At 38.1% G+C, this 20,807-nt stretch overlaps 2 protein-coding genes across 5 annotated transcripts in view; one reads left to right on the top strand and one right to left on the bottom strand.

The window, feature by feature from the left end:
- Nucleotides 1-20,807, top strand: part of LOC145692699 (protein sex-lethal-like) — a 272,232-nt gene that overhangs the window by 93,809 nt on the left and 157,616 nt on the right. The gene's annotated exons all lie outside the window — the stretch shown is intronic.
- On the bottom strand, nucleotides 1,827-20,605 carry LOC145692698 (uncharacterized). Its single transcript, XM_081768100.1, has 3 exons — nucleotides 19,990-20,605; nucleotides 13,063-13,125; nucleotides 1,827-2,942 (listed from the first exon to the last, which is right to left on the bottom strand). Exons 2-3 carry the CDS (start codon nucleotides 13,100-13,102, stop codon nucleotides 1,987-1,989), a joined length of 996 nt encoding a protein of 331 aa, XP_081624226.1. The 5' UTR covers nucleotides 13,103-13,125; nucleotides 19,990-20,605; the 3' UTR covers nucleotides 1,827-1,986.

Consider the following 20,807-nt stretch of genomic DNA (forward strand, 5'->3'; position numbering starts at 1 on the left):
AATCAAGAGATTCAAATATCTTGCACATTGCAGGCCTACGGATGTCCCACATCTTGCTCAAGATCTTCAAGTTGTTTGTGCTATTAACAACGAATTTTTATTGCGCCTTTACGCATTTTATAATCAACCTGAAGTAACCCATAGATTTTTGAGCAATATGTCGCGAGAGAATCTTCTTCAGCCTTTGGTTGTGCTTCTCACAAAGCAGCGAGGTGGTTCTTTCATTTCTATGGAATCTCTAACCTCAGTTGGATTTCTTGAGCTTCGCCCTCGGGATATTACTAACCTCGCCGGTTCATATCACATCAATCAAGCTGCTTCATATAATGCAAAAATCAGATTGACCAGAAGAAAATTTCAGATTCTTCGCGATCAAATTTCTTTAGGTTGCTTAAATAGTAGGCTGCAGGCTTCAATATTTTTCAATCAGTGTTACTTATCCGAGCCAGAGTGCCTTCTCGCTTCTGCAAGAGTAGAGTTCACTGAATTTTTATACTCGTTGATCGTGCCTTGACCGGTAATACCTCAATTTGAGCTATGTATTGTAGGTGTAAACCTGATAGCCGCTTCACGGGTATGTGCGTGCATGCGCTTTGTGTTGTCTGGTTTATGATTATGCTCGCAATCTTCCGGAAATTCGTGCATCTTCTGAGTTTTTGTACCTTTTCTTCCCAATGGTGTTATTGCTTCTCTTGACTCTGGTACAGGGAAAGTAGATTAATTAATATTATCCCCCAAAATAGATAGCCTATAATATCACTCGTTTCAGTCTTAATATTGTTCATCCAGTTTTGAGTACAGTTTCATAAAGGAAAACGTTTTTACACGACACAATGACGTCATTTGGAACTTTTAGGCAGCAGTTCTCACATGGTGAAGGATGATATCTTACCAGTGTCCCCCTGTTCCTGAAGTTTCCATGAAACAAATTTTATGTCATGTGCAAGCTCCTGGAAGGTTCAATACTACCTAGGTAGATATACGGTTTCTTTCGTCTGCCTTTGTTTTCTTTCTAGATATCTAGTTTTGAACAAATCTTCGATCCATCACCTATGCCGATACCTCAGCGTAGCGCTACTCTTTATGGATGCTTGTGCTCCTTCGTGGCTAAGCGATTAGCGTACGCGCCTTTGACGTCGGAGACCCGGGTTCGATTCCCGACTGGAGCTCCTGTGGTTCGGATTCCACATTAATCAATTGGTCCCTTCTCATATAGCCTCGCTGCTGAAAGGGCCGTTAAACTAAAAAACAACTCGATAAATCTTTATGGATGTTTCTGACATACGCTAAACGTGGTTGCATATTGATCCTATTCCTGTATTGATTTCATTCCTAAAATCTCTCAGTTTCTCTTAATCACCAATGACCTCCTCACCTTTGCTGCCCTTTTTGACCAACTTCTGAGGCTTTAGGTCATAATAACAGTGCCTCTAGATAAGACATGTCACCAAGTACATGAACGACCAAGAGGAGCATGCAAAGTCAGAGTGCTCTTACGTTTACCAAAAATCCCTGCAAAAGTCCTTGATGCTCAACAAATTCTATGGTGATTTCGTTTATATGTTCTTAATGTGCGAGATAGTTTACGTGTATAGCAGACAAACAGTAAAGACTTAATATATTAATTAGAATTTAACTCGTTTGTAACACAATGTTCATACTTGTATTTTAGCTACAAAAGTGGATGCAGACATTTCTATGTTGGTCACCTATTAATACTGTTCGTGATTAACTAGTAAGAATGACAATAAAATCGCTAGTAACTTTCATTCCAAAGTATTATTTCAGTAAAACGAAATTAGATGTTATTTATTATGCTTGTTTATTACATCTTTTCATTTACAAAATTAACAAACTCTTCACAGCTTAAAAGTATAATTATTTTCTTAATTTGTTATCTCTACCTCTCATGCCATGCCCATCCGTATTATCGCTTGTTATATTCAGTTATTTTATGCTAGTGTGAGAAAAGCCATGGTATGATCCCTAGTTGGAAGCTTCTTTCACAGACCTCTTACTTTGTTCTTCACTAGAAGATTCAGATCCTCCACCGGAGCCTCCTGGTGGTTTGATATTCTGATTAATGTTATTAATATTCTGATTAATGTTAGTAGTATCTGTGCTTGGCATACCCATTCCCGATGTATCTGGTCCGTTGCCTGTCACTCCTGATGCATCTGGTGCGTTGCCTGTCACTCCTGATGCATCTGGCGTACCCATTCCTGAAGTTCCACCAGATGAGCAACCTTCCTCAGAAGCCTCCCTCACAGATCTCTTACTAGATCCCCCATTGCTGGCGCCAGCTTGGCTAATACTTGAACTGATACCTTGCATGTTACCCGTCATGCTTGAAGTATCTGGGGTTGTATTATTGCCCATGCTGCCAGTCACTCCCGATGCATCTGGCGCACCCACTCCTGAAGCTCCACCAGATGAACAACCTTCCTCAGAAGCCTCCCTCACAGATCTCTTACTAGATCCCCCATTGCTGGCGCCAGCTTGGCTAATACTTGAACTGATACCTTGCATGTTACCCGTCATGCTTGAAGTATCTGGGGTTGTATTATTGCCCATGCTGCCAGTCACTCCCGATGCATCTGGCGCACCCACTCCTGAAGCTCCACCAGATGAACAACCTTCCTCAGAAGCCTCCCTCACAGATCTCTTACTAGATCCCCCATTGCTGGCGCCAGCTTGGCTAATACTTGAACTGATTTCTTGCATGTTACCCGTCATGCTTGAAGTATCTGGGGTTGTATTATTGCCCATGCTGCCAGTCACTCCCGATGCATCTGGTGTGTTGCCAGTCACTCCCGATGTATCTGGCGCACCCACTCCTGAAGCTCCACCAGATGAACAACCTTCCTCAGAAGCCTCCCTTACAGATCTTCCTGCAGCATCATTAATCTTTGATGTTGGTAGCCCTTCATTACGAGTAAGATCTGAGGAATAAAATAAAATTTTATAAATGCGTATGAATATACAAGAATCTATGTACGAAGGCAGATCAATAAACATGAGAATGTATTTATTATTTACTAGCATATATTACCCGCTTCGCTGGGTCGAAATAAATAATTTAAATGCACATCTTTGTATGTCACCGTTCATCTCAGCGATCCCAAAGAATTTGGATTTAGCACTAATATCAGTTATTTTCGATTGTCTTTAAATATCTCCCCCTCCCCCAGATTTCATCTAAGGGAACCAGAAAACTATAAATTCGACACTGATAATGGCCATTTTCGATCATTCTTATATATCTGTTTCTGTCCCTCCCCGAAGTGGGGGTGGAATGATCCCGAAAACTATGGATTAGACACTAATATTGGTCATTTTCGATCATTATTATATATAGCTCCTCCGTGCTGCGGCACACAGCATCAGAATTGTCACTGTTAATCTCAGCTACTGCTAAAACGATGGATTCGACACTAATATTAGTAATTTTCGATTATTTTTAAATGTTTATCCCCCTCCCCAACTATCAGGACTGAACTTCGATTGAAACAGCATAAGAAGTGACTGTTTCTCTTATCGATCCCGAAAAATATTGACAACAGTAATATCGGTCATTTTTTATCATTTTTAAATTTCTCTCCCCCTCCCCTACGTTGGAGCTCCTCTGTGGCTAAGCGGTTAGCGTACGCGCCTTTGGCGTGGGAGACCCGGGTTCGATTCCCGGCGGGAGCTCATGTGGTTCGGATTCCACGTTAATCAGTAGGTCCACGTCTCATATAGCCTCGCTGCTGAACGGGACGTTAAACTCAAAATCAACTCAACTCAACCCCTCCCCTACGTTGCATCATCAAAGTGAATTAACCTAAAGTAATCCCTGCCCCTAAACTCATATAGGTGAAAATTTGATGAAGATTGGTTGGATGGTTGAAAAGTCATTAGGTTTTATTAGGTTTTACTTGCACGTCCCCTCCCCTCCCCTCTCCTAGGATCTAACCTTAAAAATGAAATTACAAAAATGTTTCCAGATCCAAACCTCATGTATCTTGAAAATTTGATTGAGATCGGTCGGATAGTTCAAGAGTTATTAAGTTACAAAAATAGTCACTTTCTGTCTTATGTAAATTGATTTTTATATATCTACCCCTCCTTCTTCTCCTCTACATTGCTCCGTCAAATGTAAATCATAAAAATGATCCCAGGCCTGAACCTCATCTATCTTGAAAATTTAATCAAGATCGGTCCAGTGATTCAGGAGTTAAGTTTTATTTATTTTTTATATTATATATTTTTTATATTATACAAGCAGTAGTAGTAGCTCGGATTCGGTTAGGTTAGGTAGGTTCTGTTGTCTGGCTCCTATCATCTAGACAACCCCACCATTTTCCTTTCAAAATATTAAATAGGTTGAGAAGAACCTGAGCATAATGATAATGATACCTGTAAACTTTAATAGAAATGACTCTGTATTCTACATTCTAGAATATTTTCGAACCTATAGCAAAATAATATAATATGCTGGCACATTCTACAACAATTTCGAACATTCTGGAACATTCTAAAACATTCTGGATCATTGTAGAAGGTTCTAGAGTATCCTGAAAATTCTATAACATTCTCGAACCTTTGGGAAACTTCTATAACAGTCTGTAACATTTTCCAAGATTGTTGATAATTCTAAAATTTAACTTTTTTTTCTTTTTTTTTTTAAGCACAGCAGTACCGTTGCTAGGGCGTTTTCTCTCTCTCTAGGACCCCTTCTGGTCCAAACCGAAACCTTTTTCATGGATGGGAGATACAGGGCTACAATAACATATAACTCCCATGAGACTCCAGGTCTTGGTTTCGGAACCTTTGTGGCATGCACGGACAAACCACACTTACTTTTATTATATATATTGATTTCGAAATGGTTGCAGAAGCGGGTCGATTTTATTTCCGACAAATGTTGGTGCGAAACATTTGAAGTATGATTCTGCTTGTAAAGAAGTCATGGGCAATGGTCCTAACGGCAGAAAAAAATCGTCAGCAGTCCTTGGTCAAGATGAAATCTATAAAAGAAGCTGCAGTAGCGGATTCATGTCTGGTGCTTGCGGTCTGTGGTTCGATCCCAAGTCCTGCTAACAATAAGTAGACAAAGTGTTTTTTTTTTCTGAGCCTTCCCGTTTTCTTCTATTTTCTTTTTTCAACCATTTCGTTCTTTATCATCATTCCCGCTTCCCTTAGTCCTGGTGTATGCACGGGACAGTATTTTTTCGTTTAAATGAAGTCAGTAAAAGAGGAACAGTGTGAGTCCTTGATATTTTATTAGTTGTCCGTCATGTAAGTACTCTAATTGTTGCAACATGCTGATGAGGTGCTCTGCCGTAGTTTTGCTGGTTCAAAGAGTAACCAGTTTACTAAGCTACTGTATATACCCTGGTCATAAGAATTAATAATCAACACAGCTATCATCATTGTTCGCAGTTTGTCTCATTTATACACGCACACACATTGCCGTCTCTAATTGTCGAGCTCTGACAATCCCTTGTGTCGGTTTGGCTACACTTTATGTAATTCTCCAGATATAAGACCTATAGGAAAATGTTTGCCTAAAATATATTGGATCTTTTGATCCAAAAATTCATGTAGTGGATAAAATTGTTAAATATATAGTGGACGCTCTCTTAACCGCCCTTCGGATTAACCGTCCACCTTCCAAAAAAACATTTTAATAAATAATTTTGTTTATATAATTTGCCTTATCAGCTGCGCTCAGAGCTTAACAACAATGTACCGTACAACAATAAAGATACGTAACTAATCGACCAGACGATGTTTTTGTCTTAATTTTATTTCATTCAGCATTTTTCACTCAGTCGTATTTTTCACTTTTATACTTTTCTTCACTCAATACAAACACACCTTAAATTACTGTATTTTAATGATTTACATTGGTTATAGTCAAGTGCTTTAATAAATACAGTATGTACTACATTATATACAGTATTGTACTTCATTTAACTAAGTGTTACTGGAGAAGTTTGTGGTTAAAGCATCTGATTTTGGCAGTTACATTTCGTAATTAATAGCATAATCCTATGTTTAAACATTATCGAGATATTATATGATTGAAAGCCTAAAAAATTGCAATTTTCGTTTTAACCGACTTTTTCGTTATCCGACCCAAGCTCCGTCCCGTGGTGGCCGGTTAACAGGAACTATACTGTATTCTGTAATACCACCAGATGAACAGTGATATCAATGTAACATGAAGTTGTATTTTATTCTATTACGTCAGATTACTACATGCTTTAAACTACGTGTTAAGCGAAAACATTTGCTCTGCAGTAATGCAAACAAAGGATACTATAGTATGACAGACATTTAGGGGAGTATTCAGAGAGTATTCGTTAATCAAGCGTTAATCATGTAATTAGTACCATATTAGCTGTGTACTTAGGAGGGTGTACTTTTTTAGTATTCAGAGTCTGTTTTGAGTGCAGCTAATAAGATGATTTGGTATGATTAACTAATATATCCCAGTACCTCGGGTGAAAAAAATGTGTAAAATATGGATATCTAGATGTGCGCATGCGTAGTCTGCAAAAATGAAAATTATGAAATTTCTTTGTAGTTTGACATCAAAACAACGTATAAATAGTTACAAAACCGGATTCTAATTAACTTATTGATTTCTGAAGGATTTATATAGTATCTGACAGGAGTAAGTTTATATAGTATCTGACAGGAGTAAGTATATGTCAATATTAGCGACAATAATAGAATTATGTTGTAATTATAAGGGAAGATAATTTATCGAACAGTTGTATGTATCCCTCAGAAAACTACACATTTTCTACTCATCTCTCACTGTTCACTTTAAGAAACAGTCCTGCTATTTTAGAGGACTTGACTTAATAGCTGTCTCATAGTTAATTTACCCGATGAGGTGAAAGGATAGAAAGACAGACAGATATTCTCATAATGTAAGTTCATGGTGGTTAAACCAATGTACCTAAATTAACTAAGCACATATGATTAACTTAGTCAACTACTACGTGCTAATCAGAGATTCTGAATACACTTCTGATAACCCAAGTGTAGGTCAAACCTTTAGTATGGCGTTAATCGTATGCCAAAACCACTCTACATAAGGCCATTCAAGTTTGGCGGCTTCTCTCGTAGAAATAATGGGTTTTATTCAGAATCGGTCTGAAGCGTGATTAATGCCATACTAAAGAGTTTGACTAACAGGTATGTTTCCAGCAGTAATCAGGCCTTTAGTATCTCGCTAATCATACGTCAAAAGGACTCTGCATAAGGCTTATTACAACTGCGACGGCTGGGACAGTGGAGATCGAAAGTTCTTAAGTCCGAATATTGTAATCATGGTATGGCTTATTACGATATAATTGGTACAGTCACGAAGATTAATAAATGGAGGCTGAAGCAAGCCATTATTTCTTATGTCTCCAACCTCCATTTATTAATGTTCGTGACTGTACAAAGTGACAAAGGATTTTACTTTTTTGTATATATATAAAAAGTTTTATTTCGAGAAAAGAATATACTGAGGTAAATACCGCAGCTCAGTATAGTAGTGGACAATAGTGTAAATAGTAGAAAGTAAATCTACAGTACTCCTATATACGGTAAATAAAAGTAACTACGTTTGTGACTTATTAACTCTTGAACCACCCGACCGATCTCGATCAAAATTTCAACATACGTAGATGAGATTCGGGTGATTTCACTTTGACGGTACAACGTATGGGAATCAAGCGGAACAGTCGTTCTTTCAGAAAAAGTGTTCCGGGGGGGCACTGCTGTTACTATTCTATTTATTATATTATAGACGCATTATTTTGGTATCCTCCAGGGGGCAGTGCCCCTCCAAAAACATGTCTGGAAGAAACACTGAAGGCGAAGATATTTAAAAATGATCGAAAATGACCGATATTAGTATCAAAATCCATAGTTTTCGGAGTCGCCGAGATGACTAGTGACACTTCCGATGCCGTTTAAATTCAAATTTAGTCCACAATAGTAATATTTAATTTTTAAGACCAAAAAAAATCGTTTAGCAGAGAGCGCTTCAATAATAGTAAATACTGACTGACTAACGGAACGTATTACTAATTTTTCTTATTTTAAGCCAGCGAAGCGGTTAATTGCCTTAGTAGTAGTAGTAAATTCATAGGGTCTTATGCAGAGAGTTCTGACGCGTGATTAGTGTCATACTAAAGAGTTTGACTAACATATGCTTCCTGCAGTAATCAAGTCTTTAGTATGACCCTAATCATACTTCAAAACGACTCTGCATAAGGCGGATACTGTTTACATCAGTCTAGGACTCAAACCGTACAGAGTAACAAGCAACATTTATAGAGATTGGTATACTGCTTAAAATAACGTATTTGTGGGAAATATTTATAACATTTCTTACTTTCCTTTGCTTTTATCAATGACAGCAATGTATAGTATTATAATTTAAGCACTGTTCCATACTACCAATGTTTGTCATGTCCCCGAAATTGCTTGATATATCGAATTGCTTACTGAAACGGGATTATGATTTTGTTTATCTATTGGAATCCTTATATGTTTTTTTCATGTGATGCAGTGTGATTGAAAGAAACGGGAAATTTTGAAAGTTGTGTTGGCAGCAGTGGGAGTTTGGTAACACTGAATAACGTACTCCAGTCTGTCAACGGCACCCTGCCGTTTAGTTACCATGAATGCTTGGAGTGGTGCACAACGTGTTTTCGCGATCAAATGACAGTGTGGAGAATAACGACCGTGTGGAGGAGACACGCAGGATTTCGTCGTCATTTTAATTTAAGACGCCACGGGCGCAAGACAACCCTATGGAACTACACCAACGTCCATTGCGTAGCAACAAAGTTATTGTGTGGTGTGCTATGTCATCATACGAGGTGATGGGCCCTTATTGTTTTGAGGACGAGAATGGTCATGCGACTACAGTCACATCAAAGCGTTACGTCGCCATGTTTGAAATCTTCCTTGTGCAACAACGACAGGGATTTCCACACATTATTAACACAGCTTGGTTTCAACAAGATGGATCAACGTCCTACACAGCACGAATATTGATGGCTTCTGTATGCCAATTGTTTGGGGAACGTGTGATTTCGAAAAATGACATTCAGTGGCCTCCCAGATTCCCTGATTTGTTGCTTGTGGTATCCTTTTGTGTATTGTAAAATGGCATTATTGTTACTATTAAATCGGATAAAAGAATTAAAAATTGTTTTCATGAAATTATTTAAATTTCAAAATTTCCCGTTTTTGAATCACCCTGTATTTATCATTTTTTTAAAAATAAATAATCAAATTATCATCATTTTTTAAATTATCAAATTTTCAGTTCGATGTAACTTTGTTTCTGTTGTTTCGAAACGCATTGTATTATGACCATAGTATTTGAAACTAATGTTGTTTGGCCGTGCACCGCCCTGTTCGTCACAGTTACGTCATTACTATTGTAGAGGCCTCCAGAATTTGGATTTTCGTTGGGCCTATTCCCCGTTCGTTCCGGAGATAGGGGTGGGGGTAACTTTTTTGCCTCCTGCACTTGCCTATTTTCGTTTGAAATATTCTAGCATACCCTGTAGTTGAAGTTATGTTACATATTATACCTCGTTTGAAAGCTAATGAAACAGGCTTGCAGATGGTATATAGATTGTCCCAGTACTACATACAAGAGGCAAGTAAGGAAGGGGAATTTTTCAAATTTCCCTATAAAATTCCCTTTTTTAAACAATTTTACACTGTTCTTGAGTGGAAACATTGTCGCTAGAGGAGGTACAATGACATTTCAAGATACATGGTCCACCTTTTTGTATTCAAATGTTATCCTCACTCTGTACACTCTGTTTTCGTTCAAAGTTCTTATTTTTCGGTAATTTTACTAAGAATTTCTGTAACTATCTGCTCAGACACTATCCGCCTTATGCAGGTCGTTTTGACGTATGAGTAGCTTCATACTAAAGGCCTGACTACGGCAGGAAACATATGTTTTTAGTATGGCACTAATCACGCGTCACGACTCTGCATAAGACCCTGTGGTACTTGTTCACAGTCATTATTGCATGCCATTATCGTCATACTAACGGTTTGACTAACGATTGAATTATGGTAGTCAAACATTTAGTATGACGTTAATCACAACTAAGAACGACTCTGCAGAAGGCCTTATAGACCTTATGCAGACTCGTTTTTAGCGTTAAGAGCGTGACTAACACGTAATGCTAACTTCCGTAGTTAGTAACACAAGAGTGAACGTTAACAGCGATTTATATCGAAAGGCCATCCACGACTTTTTCGCAGAGTTGTCCAAATACTATAGGAAAAATCAATGTAACAGAGAATAGGAGTTTGGACAACCCTGCAAAAAAGTTGTGTAGGCCTTTTACGATATAAATCTTTGATAACTTCACTTACGTGTTACTAAATACGGAAATTAGCTTCACACGTAATACAACGCTAAAAAGGACTCTGCATAAGGCCCTCTGTTACTAATATACCCTATAATATTATCATCTGATACCTTATTCGAGGTGTGTTCAAAAAGTATTGAACCTTATTTTTTTCTCCGCGTAATCCAATGAAGCGCGGGAGATTTTTTTCTGTGTTGACGTAGAGAGGACAGTCATGCACAGTCGTGATTTTTTTCCCGTCCGCTGAAAGCGTCAATCGCTAACAGTCGGCCAACGAGTGAAGACTTGTAGTGAGCGGTCATCTGTTTTTTGTAAAATGACGGGAAAGCTTGAGCAGCGATACTGCATCAAATTTTGCCAAAAGTTTGGCGATACGCAAGGAGAAACCATTCAATCGGATCGGTACATTCAGTTTTGAACGAGAATTTGGGAATGAGGAGAATGTCCGTAAAATTTCATTCAGGCTTTCATCGCCAAACACAACATTCCTGTGTGTTGTCAGGCTCCCTACTCACCCAACATGGCTCCGTGTGACTTTCAGTTATTTTCGAAGCTGCCAATGCCACTAAAAGGAGGGGCCGCGGTGGCTCAATGGTAGAGCGTTCACCTTTGGTGCTTGGGGTCCTGGGTTCGATTCCAGCCACCGCCAAGTGAACTTTGTGGTGGACAAACACCGTGTGCGTGGGTTTTCTCGGGGTTCTCCCGTTTCCTCCCACTTTCTTCATTCCACCATTTCATTCATTAGTCATCATCACCATCTCCTTTAGCGTAACCGGCATAACCGTGGGACGTAAAACAAAGATTTCATTTCATTTCATTTCATTTTGCCACTAAAAGGGCCCCGATTTGAGTCAAGAGAATGCGATGGCATGGTTGCTCGCCATTACAAAAACTGCGTTCCACAAGTGTTTCCAACAATGGCTGGAGCGCTGGGAGAAATGTATGCATTACCAACTAGACTACTTTGAAAGGGGATTACTGTTTCGGATTTCCAAATCAATAAATATGTCTTTGCCAACCAAAGGTTCGATACATTTTGAACACATCTCGTAAAACCTCTCTTCCAAGTAAATATTAAAAATCCTATAGGAATTTACTTTTAGTTTTTTTTATGGATACTGTCCTTCTCTATTCATGAGAGATTTGTTTTGTTGTCTAATCCCTATAGCTACAGCCAGTGGCGTACGGAGAATTTCATTAAGAGGTTCAAGCTCTCAATATATGTGTCTTAATATGATAAATATGTGTTTTTCCATAAGATGTTGTTGTATTGAGGGGAGTTAAAATCCAGAGCACGTACCCCACTGGCTCCAACAAGTTATGGCCAGTCGCACACTAATGCAACATTTTGCCTTGCTACATATGTTATATGATTGCAGCATGTGAGAGACATAATAACCACAACGCCAGTGTTATTGTTAGAGTACAGGGTAACCAAAAAGGATCTTGTCGTTCCTGATCATTAGATACAGACAGACATACAGTGTATGTAGTGAGCGTTAAATCTCGAAGTAATCTCCATCAACATTTAGCACCATTTGCCATCGTTCCTGTAACCACGCAGTACCCTGGCGAGAAAACTCGGGGATCTTGGACACAAACATGTCCGCAAGAGCTTACCGCATGTCTGCCTCACTGTTGAAGGATTTCCCACGGAAAAACTTGTCCAAGGAATGGAACAGATTGTAATGTGATGGTGCTAGTTCCGGTGAGTATGGCGGATAGCAGTGTATCTGAGTGCGCTGGTCGTCTTTGGCTTGTGTAGTCTCGCATTGTCGTAGAAGTACAGCACATCCTTGGAATTAACCAACGTTGGCTGCAGTTGATATGGCACTCGTTGCAACTGCTGTGAGTATAGTTCTGCAGTAATTGTGTAGCCTGGTGATAGGAGCTTGTAATGCACTCCTCGGCGACTAGTCCACCACACACAGCATTATCTTGCGTGGGTGGACTTGAAGTGTGAGGCACAGGGTCACGTGGTGATAACCAAGTCTGGGACTCTTCGGAGTGTCGTACTGGACCCTCTTTTCGTCATTCGTGAGCACCCGACCAAATATGGGTGTATTCCGGTACTGAGGTAACAGCGACAAAAAGACTGTTATTCGTTGTTTGGGCCCGACAACATGTGAAATACCAATTTCCTCAACTTGTAATCTGTCCTATTAGGTGGAAGTGAAGTTTGAATGTTTTCTCGGAAACCTGAAAACGTTTGACTGCTGTCCTGGTCTAAGGATGTATTTAGGACATCTGTGATCGTCCATTGCAAGGTTCATCATAAAGGCTCAGATGTCTCGACCAGAACTTCCGGAACAATGGCTTGCGGGCCGTTCACAGCATCCTCTGAAAGTGCCTGGTCGATTCGACGACTTGATGAGGCTGTTGAAAGGCCGGCCTTAAGGCCATATAGCAAAGAAACACGAACGAGCTGCTTCGATACCGCCATTTCTCTTCGACAATGGAGGAGATGTTATTATATTGTGTTGCGTGGATCAATAGCCACTCTAGCCCCACTACCGCTTTTCATGCATGTAAGTACTTTTTGTTTTCTCTGCGTGAGCGCTTCATAAAATGGGATGACAAGAGCGACAAGAACTTTTTTGTTTACCTTGATTTTTGGTAATCTGCCCTGTCATATTACTGAGTACTAAAAATTTATACCAACCGTTAACTATAAGCAGGACAAATAATATTAATTTCCACATGGTGTGATCGCAAGATGATTTCCCTGAAAGTAAAGAGAAAGAAACAATTTTGTACAATATGTATAAGAAAAACAATATGTATAACATTATGTCTAGATATTTAATTTTTATGCAAAGAAAAGTGTGATTCCCGTATGGTCGTTTCTAATAAGCATTGTGCTAATATGATAAAAGTAAAGGGACGGGACGTGTGCCCGTAAGAGACTGAAAAAAAAGATGTTTTTTGATGACTTTGATGTTTTTTAATCTTCATTTTTAGCCCATATAAGAAAATTGTTTCGTTAATATAAGAAAATGAATAATTAGTCTCCTTGAAATGAGTGGAGATTATAATGATTTAATTACACTTATCTCTTCTTCAAAACAATTTAGTGTTGCATACGAGACGAGACAAAACGAAAAACAAGGCAATTCTCGTCTCATTTTGGTTAGGAGACATTCCTCGAGTCTTGTAGGGCCGCGGTAGCTCAGTGGTAGAGCGTTTACCTCTGGTGATTGGTTTGATCCCATCTTGCGGCAAATGAGTTTTGTGGTGGAAAAACACCACTGTATGGACTTTATCGGGGTTCTCCTGTTTCCTCCCACTTTCTTTATTCCCCCATTTCATTCGTTTCTCATCATCACCGTCTCCTTTAAACTAGCCGGCATAAGCGTGGGACGTAGAACTTAAAGATTTATTTAATTTTTTCCCCCGAGTCTTGTGTGCAATACTAGTTCGCAAAAGTCTTTACATTATAAACACTGTTTTACGGTTGCATAATTCTTAACATAACTCTTTGGCGTGGGAGACCCGGGTTCGATTTCCGGCGGGAGCTCATGTGGTTCGGATTCCACGTTAATCGGTAGGTCCACGTCTCATATAGCCTCGCTGCTGAACGGGACGTTAACCTCAAAATCAACTCAACTCTTAACATAAGTGATTGTGTATACACACAATGAACATCATATTCAACATTTAGGGGCGGCACGGAGGTTGAGCGCTTACCTCTGATGTGTGGGGTTCCTGCTTCAGTCCCCGGACAAGTGACTTTGCGGTGAACAGCATCGTGTCCGTGGATTTTCTCGGAGTACTCCCGTTTTCTCCCACTTTTTCATTCCACCAATTCTTTCATCATTGTTCGTTTGCCTTAATCATTATCCCCTTTAGCCTAAAGGGCATAAACGTGGTACTTTAAACTGAAAGATTTCATATTTCAGGGTTTAAGGATATGCAAATCATTACACAATATCCTCCAATAACGAATATGGTTGAAATAACGCTACATCTCACATTTCATGCACTTCTGTTGATGCGGATGGATTTTGATAACTTTCCGGATGAAACTAAGAAAAACAACAGGACATAAATGTTTGTACATAAATGTACAAAACAGGCACGACGAAAATGTTGAGACCAGAAAATCTTCCCGAGAATCGAGTCGTGAAAAGTGTTGTACAGAAGTTTACGAGACGAGATACCCTTATTTTCTTGTCTCGTCTCGTCTCGTCTCGCGGGGAAAACTCATTTAGGTGTCCGTTACTTCATGAAACTTAAATGTTGATACATTTAATTTTAGCATTTAATACTTTAATACAAGTAATACAAAATCTGTTTACTTAAAGAAATGCAAATTCATTGAAAAAAAAGCAAGGAACGTTTAGCTTGACTTCAAGAAGGAATAAGTAGAATTACGTGATTGAAATTCCAATTGTTTTCAATCAAAATAAATCAACAACAACAATAATAATATTCCATATAAATCAATGGGCTAAAAATGAAGATTCTTTCTGACAGTTTCATATTTACTTAATAGTGTTAATTTTCAGTATTAATTTCATACCACATTGTTTCCTTTTTAGCTGAAAGATCATAAGCCTTACTAGTTTGTTCTTTTACTATTAATTTCATAAACATGTTTCATTAATTATTGAAAGAAATAGAACTTATGGTTCTATAGTTTGTTTACTATTTCTTTTATAACTTACTCATATCAAAGATGAATACAGCAACTTAGATGTACACAAAAAATGGACAAATTTACAGTTTTCCAACTTCAGTTTGGTATTATTCTTGTATCTCAAGAACTATACACAATGACGTAACTCATTCATAAAATAAACTTTTTTTTTTTTGCGGTGACGTAGCTCAAATAACATATTTTTTATGGCTTAATATTACAATATTATATAATTTAAACATGTGGTATTAACGAATGTATTTCTGGCTACATTGTGTCAAAAATTGGTAAATATTTGTTGGTAAAGACGAGCGTAACAGCACCATGAAATAAGCGCAAAATTTCAAATCGCTTTCCTGAAAAATGACAAAAACGGAGATACGACACTTTGCAGACAGAGACGTTATGATTGTGAGTCACCCTGTATTTAGAAGGTGCAATGGAATGATTTAATTGTTTTCGAGTACTTTTCGCTTAAAACAAGTATTTCAATCTCCGACAGTTATGACGTCAACAACTGTTCCCCTAAAATTATTCTGCCCTATAAGAAGACACCTGTTAACTTTCATTATTTGATTTAGTGCAATATTGTAGATACAGAAAATCTTTGACCATTGGTTACTGTGGCCAAAGTGAAAAATTAATTCCAGACGATACTATGCATCATTTTTTCACTCATGTTTTCTTCATTTTAAGTGGTTCATATTTCCATCACCAGTATTAAATGTGTAATTTGAGAACGTTAAACGTCACACTGGATGTCCAAAGTCGTTTTTCTCTAAATGTGCCGTCAATAGATCACATTAAAGGGTGGGGAGACTTACAAACGGATTTTGTGAGGCCGCAGTGAAGCTTCAAGTCAAGGCATGGGGTGTATAATGAACAGTTACTTTCCTCAATTATATTTCAAACCGTTACGTACCATTTTTGCGTTAATGTTAATTTTGACGCATGTGTTTAATGTAAAATTTCATAATGTTAAAAATAGTACATTGATGAAGCAAGCGACCAAATTATTCGTTACGCCAGATGTGTGCATCATCTTGGAGGATCGCAGCATAAAGTCAAAACTATGACGGTTTATTTGTTTGTTAGTTAGGTTACTAATTTTTAGCACGCGTTTTCACCACTGAGATGAATTTTATATTTATATATATACATAATTTCTGGGTATTACCGGCATCTTGGGCCTTAAGCCCGTATGCGAGCATGCTATCTGGGTAAGGAAGAACCCTGAGATCTGTACGTTAGGTACGATCCCGGCATTTGTGTTGTGTGAAAGAGGAATTTCAGGAAATACCGTACTGAAGTTGGCTGGCCTTAAAAAATCTGATACGCCTTTTCGACCGAGCGTCCCGGGGACTGTTCCTATATATCCTGTTCTTAAGGATTCTCCACAAATAAAAATTACACCCGCTGAGATCTGGCGAACGTGGAGGCCATGGGCCTCTATAAATGGTCCTAACATTGAAACCTTCCCTTATATCGTTCAAAGATTTAATGGCAATATGTGCTTTGGCAGAATCTTGTTGGAAATATCTATATTGTCTCTCATTTTCCGATCGAGCCCGAGACCGCTCGCATCATATGCAAAAACGTTAGCGACTACGCTGCAAGAAGCCACAAAACTAAATGAGAATTGGACTTCCAATTTAAGGTAAAATTCGAACCACCGTAATGCGTTTAAAATTTCCAAGACTCTCATACCGTGACCCAGAATCCTGTACACCAAACGCGTTCAGACTAGCCGCTAGAACAGCAAGCAGGGCTTATGATTTTACGTGAGCACGTATCTACACTAAAGTACGACTGTGTTCTTGACATTCGAAAGTGGATGAGTCAGGTAAATTCGGCATCCGCTGACAACAGAAGTAGAAGGTCCCGAAAATATCGTTTTCCTTACCAAACATTATGGCTGCTGCGTAGGAATATCATAGCATGGAATAAAATTTAATTCATATCTGATTTTATGCAATACATTTCCTTCTAGGGATGCGCACAAGACGAATCGAGGCAGGATTTTCCTGACAAAATTCGAGTCGAGACACGGCTCTTTCAATAGTAAAATATACATTTTTCGAGTCGAGATATCACTTTTACAGCACATTTTCGAGACGAGACAGCCACAAATCTTGTCTCGTGCGCATCCCTATTTTCTTCCCTCTCTTAATGCTTATAGGTCAGCAGAAATCATAATCATTGTAAGTTTCATGTGTAGTAGGCCTACATTTATTTGGAAAGAGCTCCCTTGTGGCTACATGGTTAGTGTGGAATCTTTTGCAAATCCACGTGTCATATAGACTCGCTGCTGAAAGGGACAGTAAATTTCAATCAAAACATTTAATCCACCAGAAATGCCTCATGATTGACCCATCCGTACACAAACTGCAATGAATGGAACTTACCAGTGCTTATGTTCTGTATTGACCTATGAACATTACAATGAAAGAATTTATTTTTAAAAAAATACATGAACCATTGGTAAGGAAACATTTCTGCAGGAAAATAAATTTTAAACGTACAACGGATCTATTCTTTCTCTATCTTGCAGCCGTGCTGTTTCGAGTCTTACACTTTTCGGTGTGACTGCAAGTGACGAAATCACTTGACTTACACTTTCGTTTTCTTATGATTACATGTGTCGAAATCACTTGATTTCCACTTTTGACCCCTTTGTGACTACAAGTGACAAAATCATTTGACTTCCACTTTCGTTGTGATCAGTGGCGGGGATTTGACTTTGAAAGTAAGGGAACAAGATATGATCTGAATATTTGTATATCAGTGTTAGTTTTCCTTGTTGTTTCTAAGACTTTGTTTGATGAAAGGTTGTATAACTAATAGGATACTATCTTTTTCAGTTAAAATACATAATCCAAAATAGGTCTAAACAGTGCCGACAATAATGTTTTTTTTTCTGTTTAAAGAACGAAAGGCGAACGAAAATTGGTAGCATTGTTGTGTCTGCTAGTAAAAAAAAAAAAAAAAAAAAAAAAAAACTTACACCAGGAATTTGTAACTGCAGAATATCATGAATACTGTAGGCGAAACAATGGAAAAGGTACAAGTTGTTTCTTATTACTCTCTTTTTAATCAATATTCCTTTCTAATGAATATTAGAAAGAAGAAAAGATATATTAGGAACTGTCGATTTTTGTGCAATTAAAGAATAACTTGTGAAAGACTTTCTTTTTCTGCGAAATGTTCTCTCAATTAGTTTCAAAGCGGCTGACTAACATATCGAGCCCTTGTAAGAAGATATGAAAGTACCCTGGAATTGTTGCGCTCTAATAGGTTAATTTTTGGGCCAGTTTCCGTGACAAAACGCAATTCGTGTAGCTTTCTATTATACGTATATGGCACCGTTTCTTCTACGAACCAGTAATACATACACAAACTTCACATTTCCAAATGAAACTATATACACTAAGAAGTCACTTCAAAAAAGTTGGAGGCAACTTCCCCCTCTGAGCCCCCCTAATCTTCGCCCCTGGTTGTGACTGGAAGTGGCGAAGAGACTTGAGTTACACTTTCATTGTGATTGGGAGTGACGAAATGACTTGGCTTACACTTTCATTGTGATTAGGAGTGACGAAATGACTTGGCTTACACTTTCATTGTGATTGGAAGTGACGAAATGACTTGACCTTCACTTTCATCGTGATTGGAAGTGACGAAATGACTTAACTTACACTTTCATTGTAATTGGAAGTGACGAAATGACTTGACTTACACTTTCACCCCAGGGGCGTCATTTAGGGTGCAGGGAGGGGCAATTGCTCCCCCTGCGTTTGAAATTTATACAGATGTTATCAATAAAATACTAGAAAATCAGTGAAAAACGCGAAATTTTACTTATATCAAGGGGTCTTGACCCCCCCAAGCAAAATCTGAAATTACGCTCCTGTTTCACCCCCTTGTGACTGCAAATGATAAACGCACTTGACTTCACTTTTCCCCATGACTTAAAGTGATGAAATCACTGAACGTACACCCTCGCACCCTTGTGACTACAAGTGACAAAAAAAAAAAAAAAAAAAAAAAAAAATCACTGGACGTTCACATTTTGAGCACGTTCTTGATGACTCATTCAGCTTACATTTGCATTTCAAATATCCTTATTATAATTATAATTTAGTAATTACGTTGTTACTTTAAATATAGATTCAGACTACTATATTATCTATAGGCGCTGATCACGAATTCGACTAAGCTCCGACTCGTATAGCCTGGGTGAAGAAAATAGTTGCTGTTCTTTAAATGAGATTACATTTTTTAAGGAGCCTTAGGCTAAGGGAAACTGATGATTAATGAAAATGAATGATTGTGAAGTAATCGGTCGAATGAAAATATAGGAGTTAAGGGTCTTCACTACAGCGAAATTAAACTACCGCTAATTGTAGAGTTTTTTCTCTAATATCTTTAAAACAAAAATATTCGAAAAGCAGAAACGTAGTGAACTAGACAATACTATTTTGCATGTGATACCTTTACCACAATTCACCCATCTGCTTTTGGTATGCCGCTATTTACAGGATCCGTAAAAAAATGCAGAAATCTATCTAGAGTTGTAAATCGAAAGCAGATAGATGAGTTGTGATAACGGTATCACATGCAAAATCGTATTATTTATTCACTACGCTTCCACTTTTCGAATATTTTTATTTGTTTTAAAGATATTAGAGAAAAACTAAAATTAGCGGTAGTTTAATTTCGCTGTAGTGAAGACCCTTAACGGAAGAATCCCCAGAAAAGCCTACGGAAATGATATTCTCCATCACAAAATCTCATAACTTGAAATCGAACTTCGGACCCCATAACGCAATTTCTAGATTCCAATTAAACAATAAATTCCAGTTATTATTATTATTATTATTATTATTATTATTATTATTATTATTATTATTATTATTATTATTATTATTATTATTATTATTATAGTTTACATACCTGTTCCTAGTGTTTAGTGGTGGAATTCTTCAGTGCACAGATTTTGTTCCGCCCGTGTACCCTCTGCACGGCTGTTGTGTGTGGAAGTGTGTCCTGTGCTGAATTTACGATCGTATGCGAGCCTTTTTATACGGAGTTCCAATCTTCGTTTTGTTATCTAATGGTAATAAATAAAGGAAGGGCACTTTCTATGTCCAAAAACGCAAAACAAACCGTAACAACTCTTGTCCATTTTTTTTTTAAATGATAAAACTTGAGTGACAGAATTATCGCAATTCGTTAGCGAAGAGACAAGTTTTGCAAAATGTTTTAAGTTATTTACATTTTATAAGCGACGTATTTGTCTTCTCAAATGATTTATGTAGAAATAAAGCAAGTGGCAGTCACACGTGTATACCACTTTAAGGAATTTGGTTTATGAAAAAATGAAAATGAAATGAAATCTTTAAGTTTTACGTCCCACGGTTATGCTGGTTTGGCTAAAGGAGACGGTGATGATGAGAAATGAATGAAATGGTGGAATGAAGAGAGTGGGAGAAAACGGGAGGATCCCGAGAAAACCCACGAGCACGGTGTTTGTTCACCACAAAGTCCACACGGCGCGAGCTGGGATCGAACCAGGGACCCCAAGCACTAGAGGTGAACGCTCTACCACTGAGCCAGAATTTGGTTTATGTGGCGTAATATTTTCTTAATATTAAAACCGCAAATGTATGAGTGTATTGGGGTTCGATCCTTGTGAAGGAACAGCCACTTTAAGATGGTATTGGGTTTGGGTTATAAATGGTAATAGATTTCTAGCACTTCCGATTTTAGTA

This window comes from Thermobia domestica, chromosome 8 (assembly GCF_964235325.1).
Source record: "Thermobia domestica chromosome 8, izTheDome1.hap1.1, whole genome shotgun sequence".
NCBI classification, from domain to species: Eukaryota; Metazoa; Arthropoda; class Insecta; order Zygentoma; family Lepismatidae; genus Thermobia; species Thermobia domestica.

What these genes read in the sequence shown, in the direction of transcription:
- LOC145692698 (XM_081768100.1), bottom strand. Translation starts at nt 13,102, where the DNA reads ATGTGGAAATTAATATTATTTGTCCTGCTTATAGTTAACG. An exon ending in TGTCCTGCTTATAGTTAACG is followed by an intron (nt 2,943 to 13,062) that starts GTTGGTATAAAT and finishes TTTATTCCTCAG; the next exon opens with ATCTTACTCGTAATGAAGGG.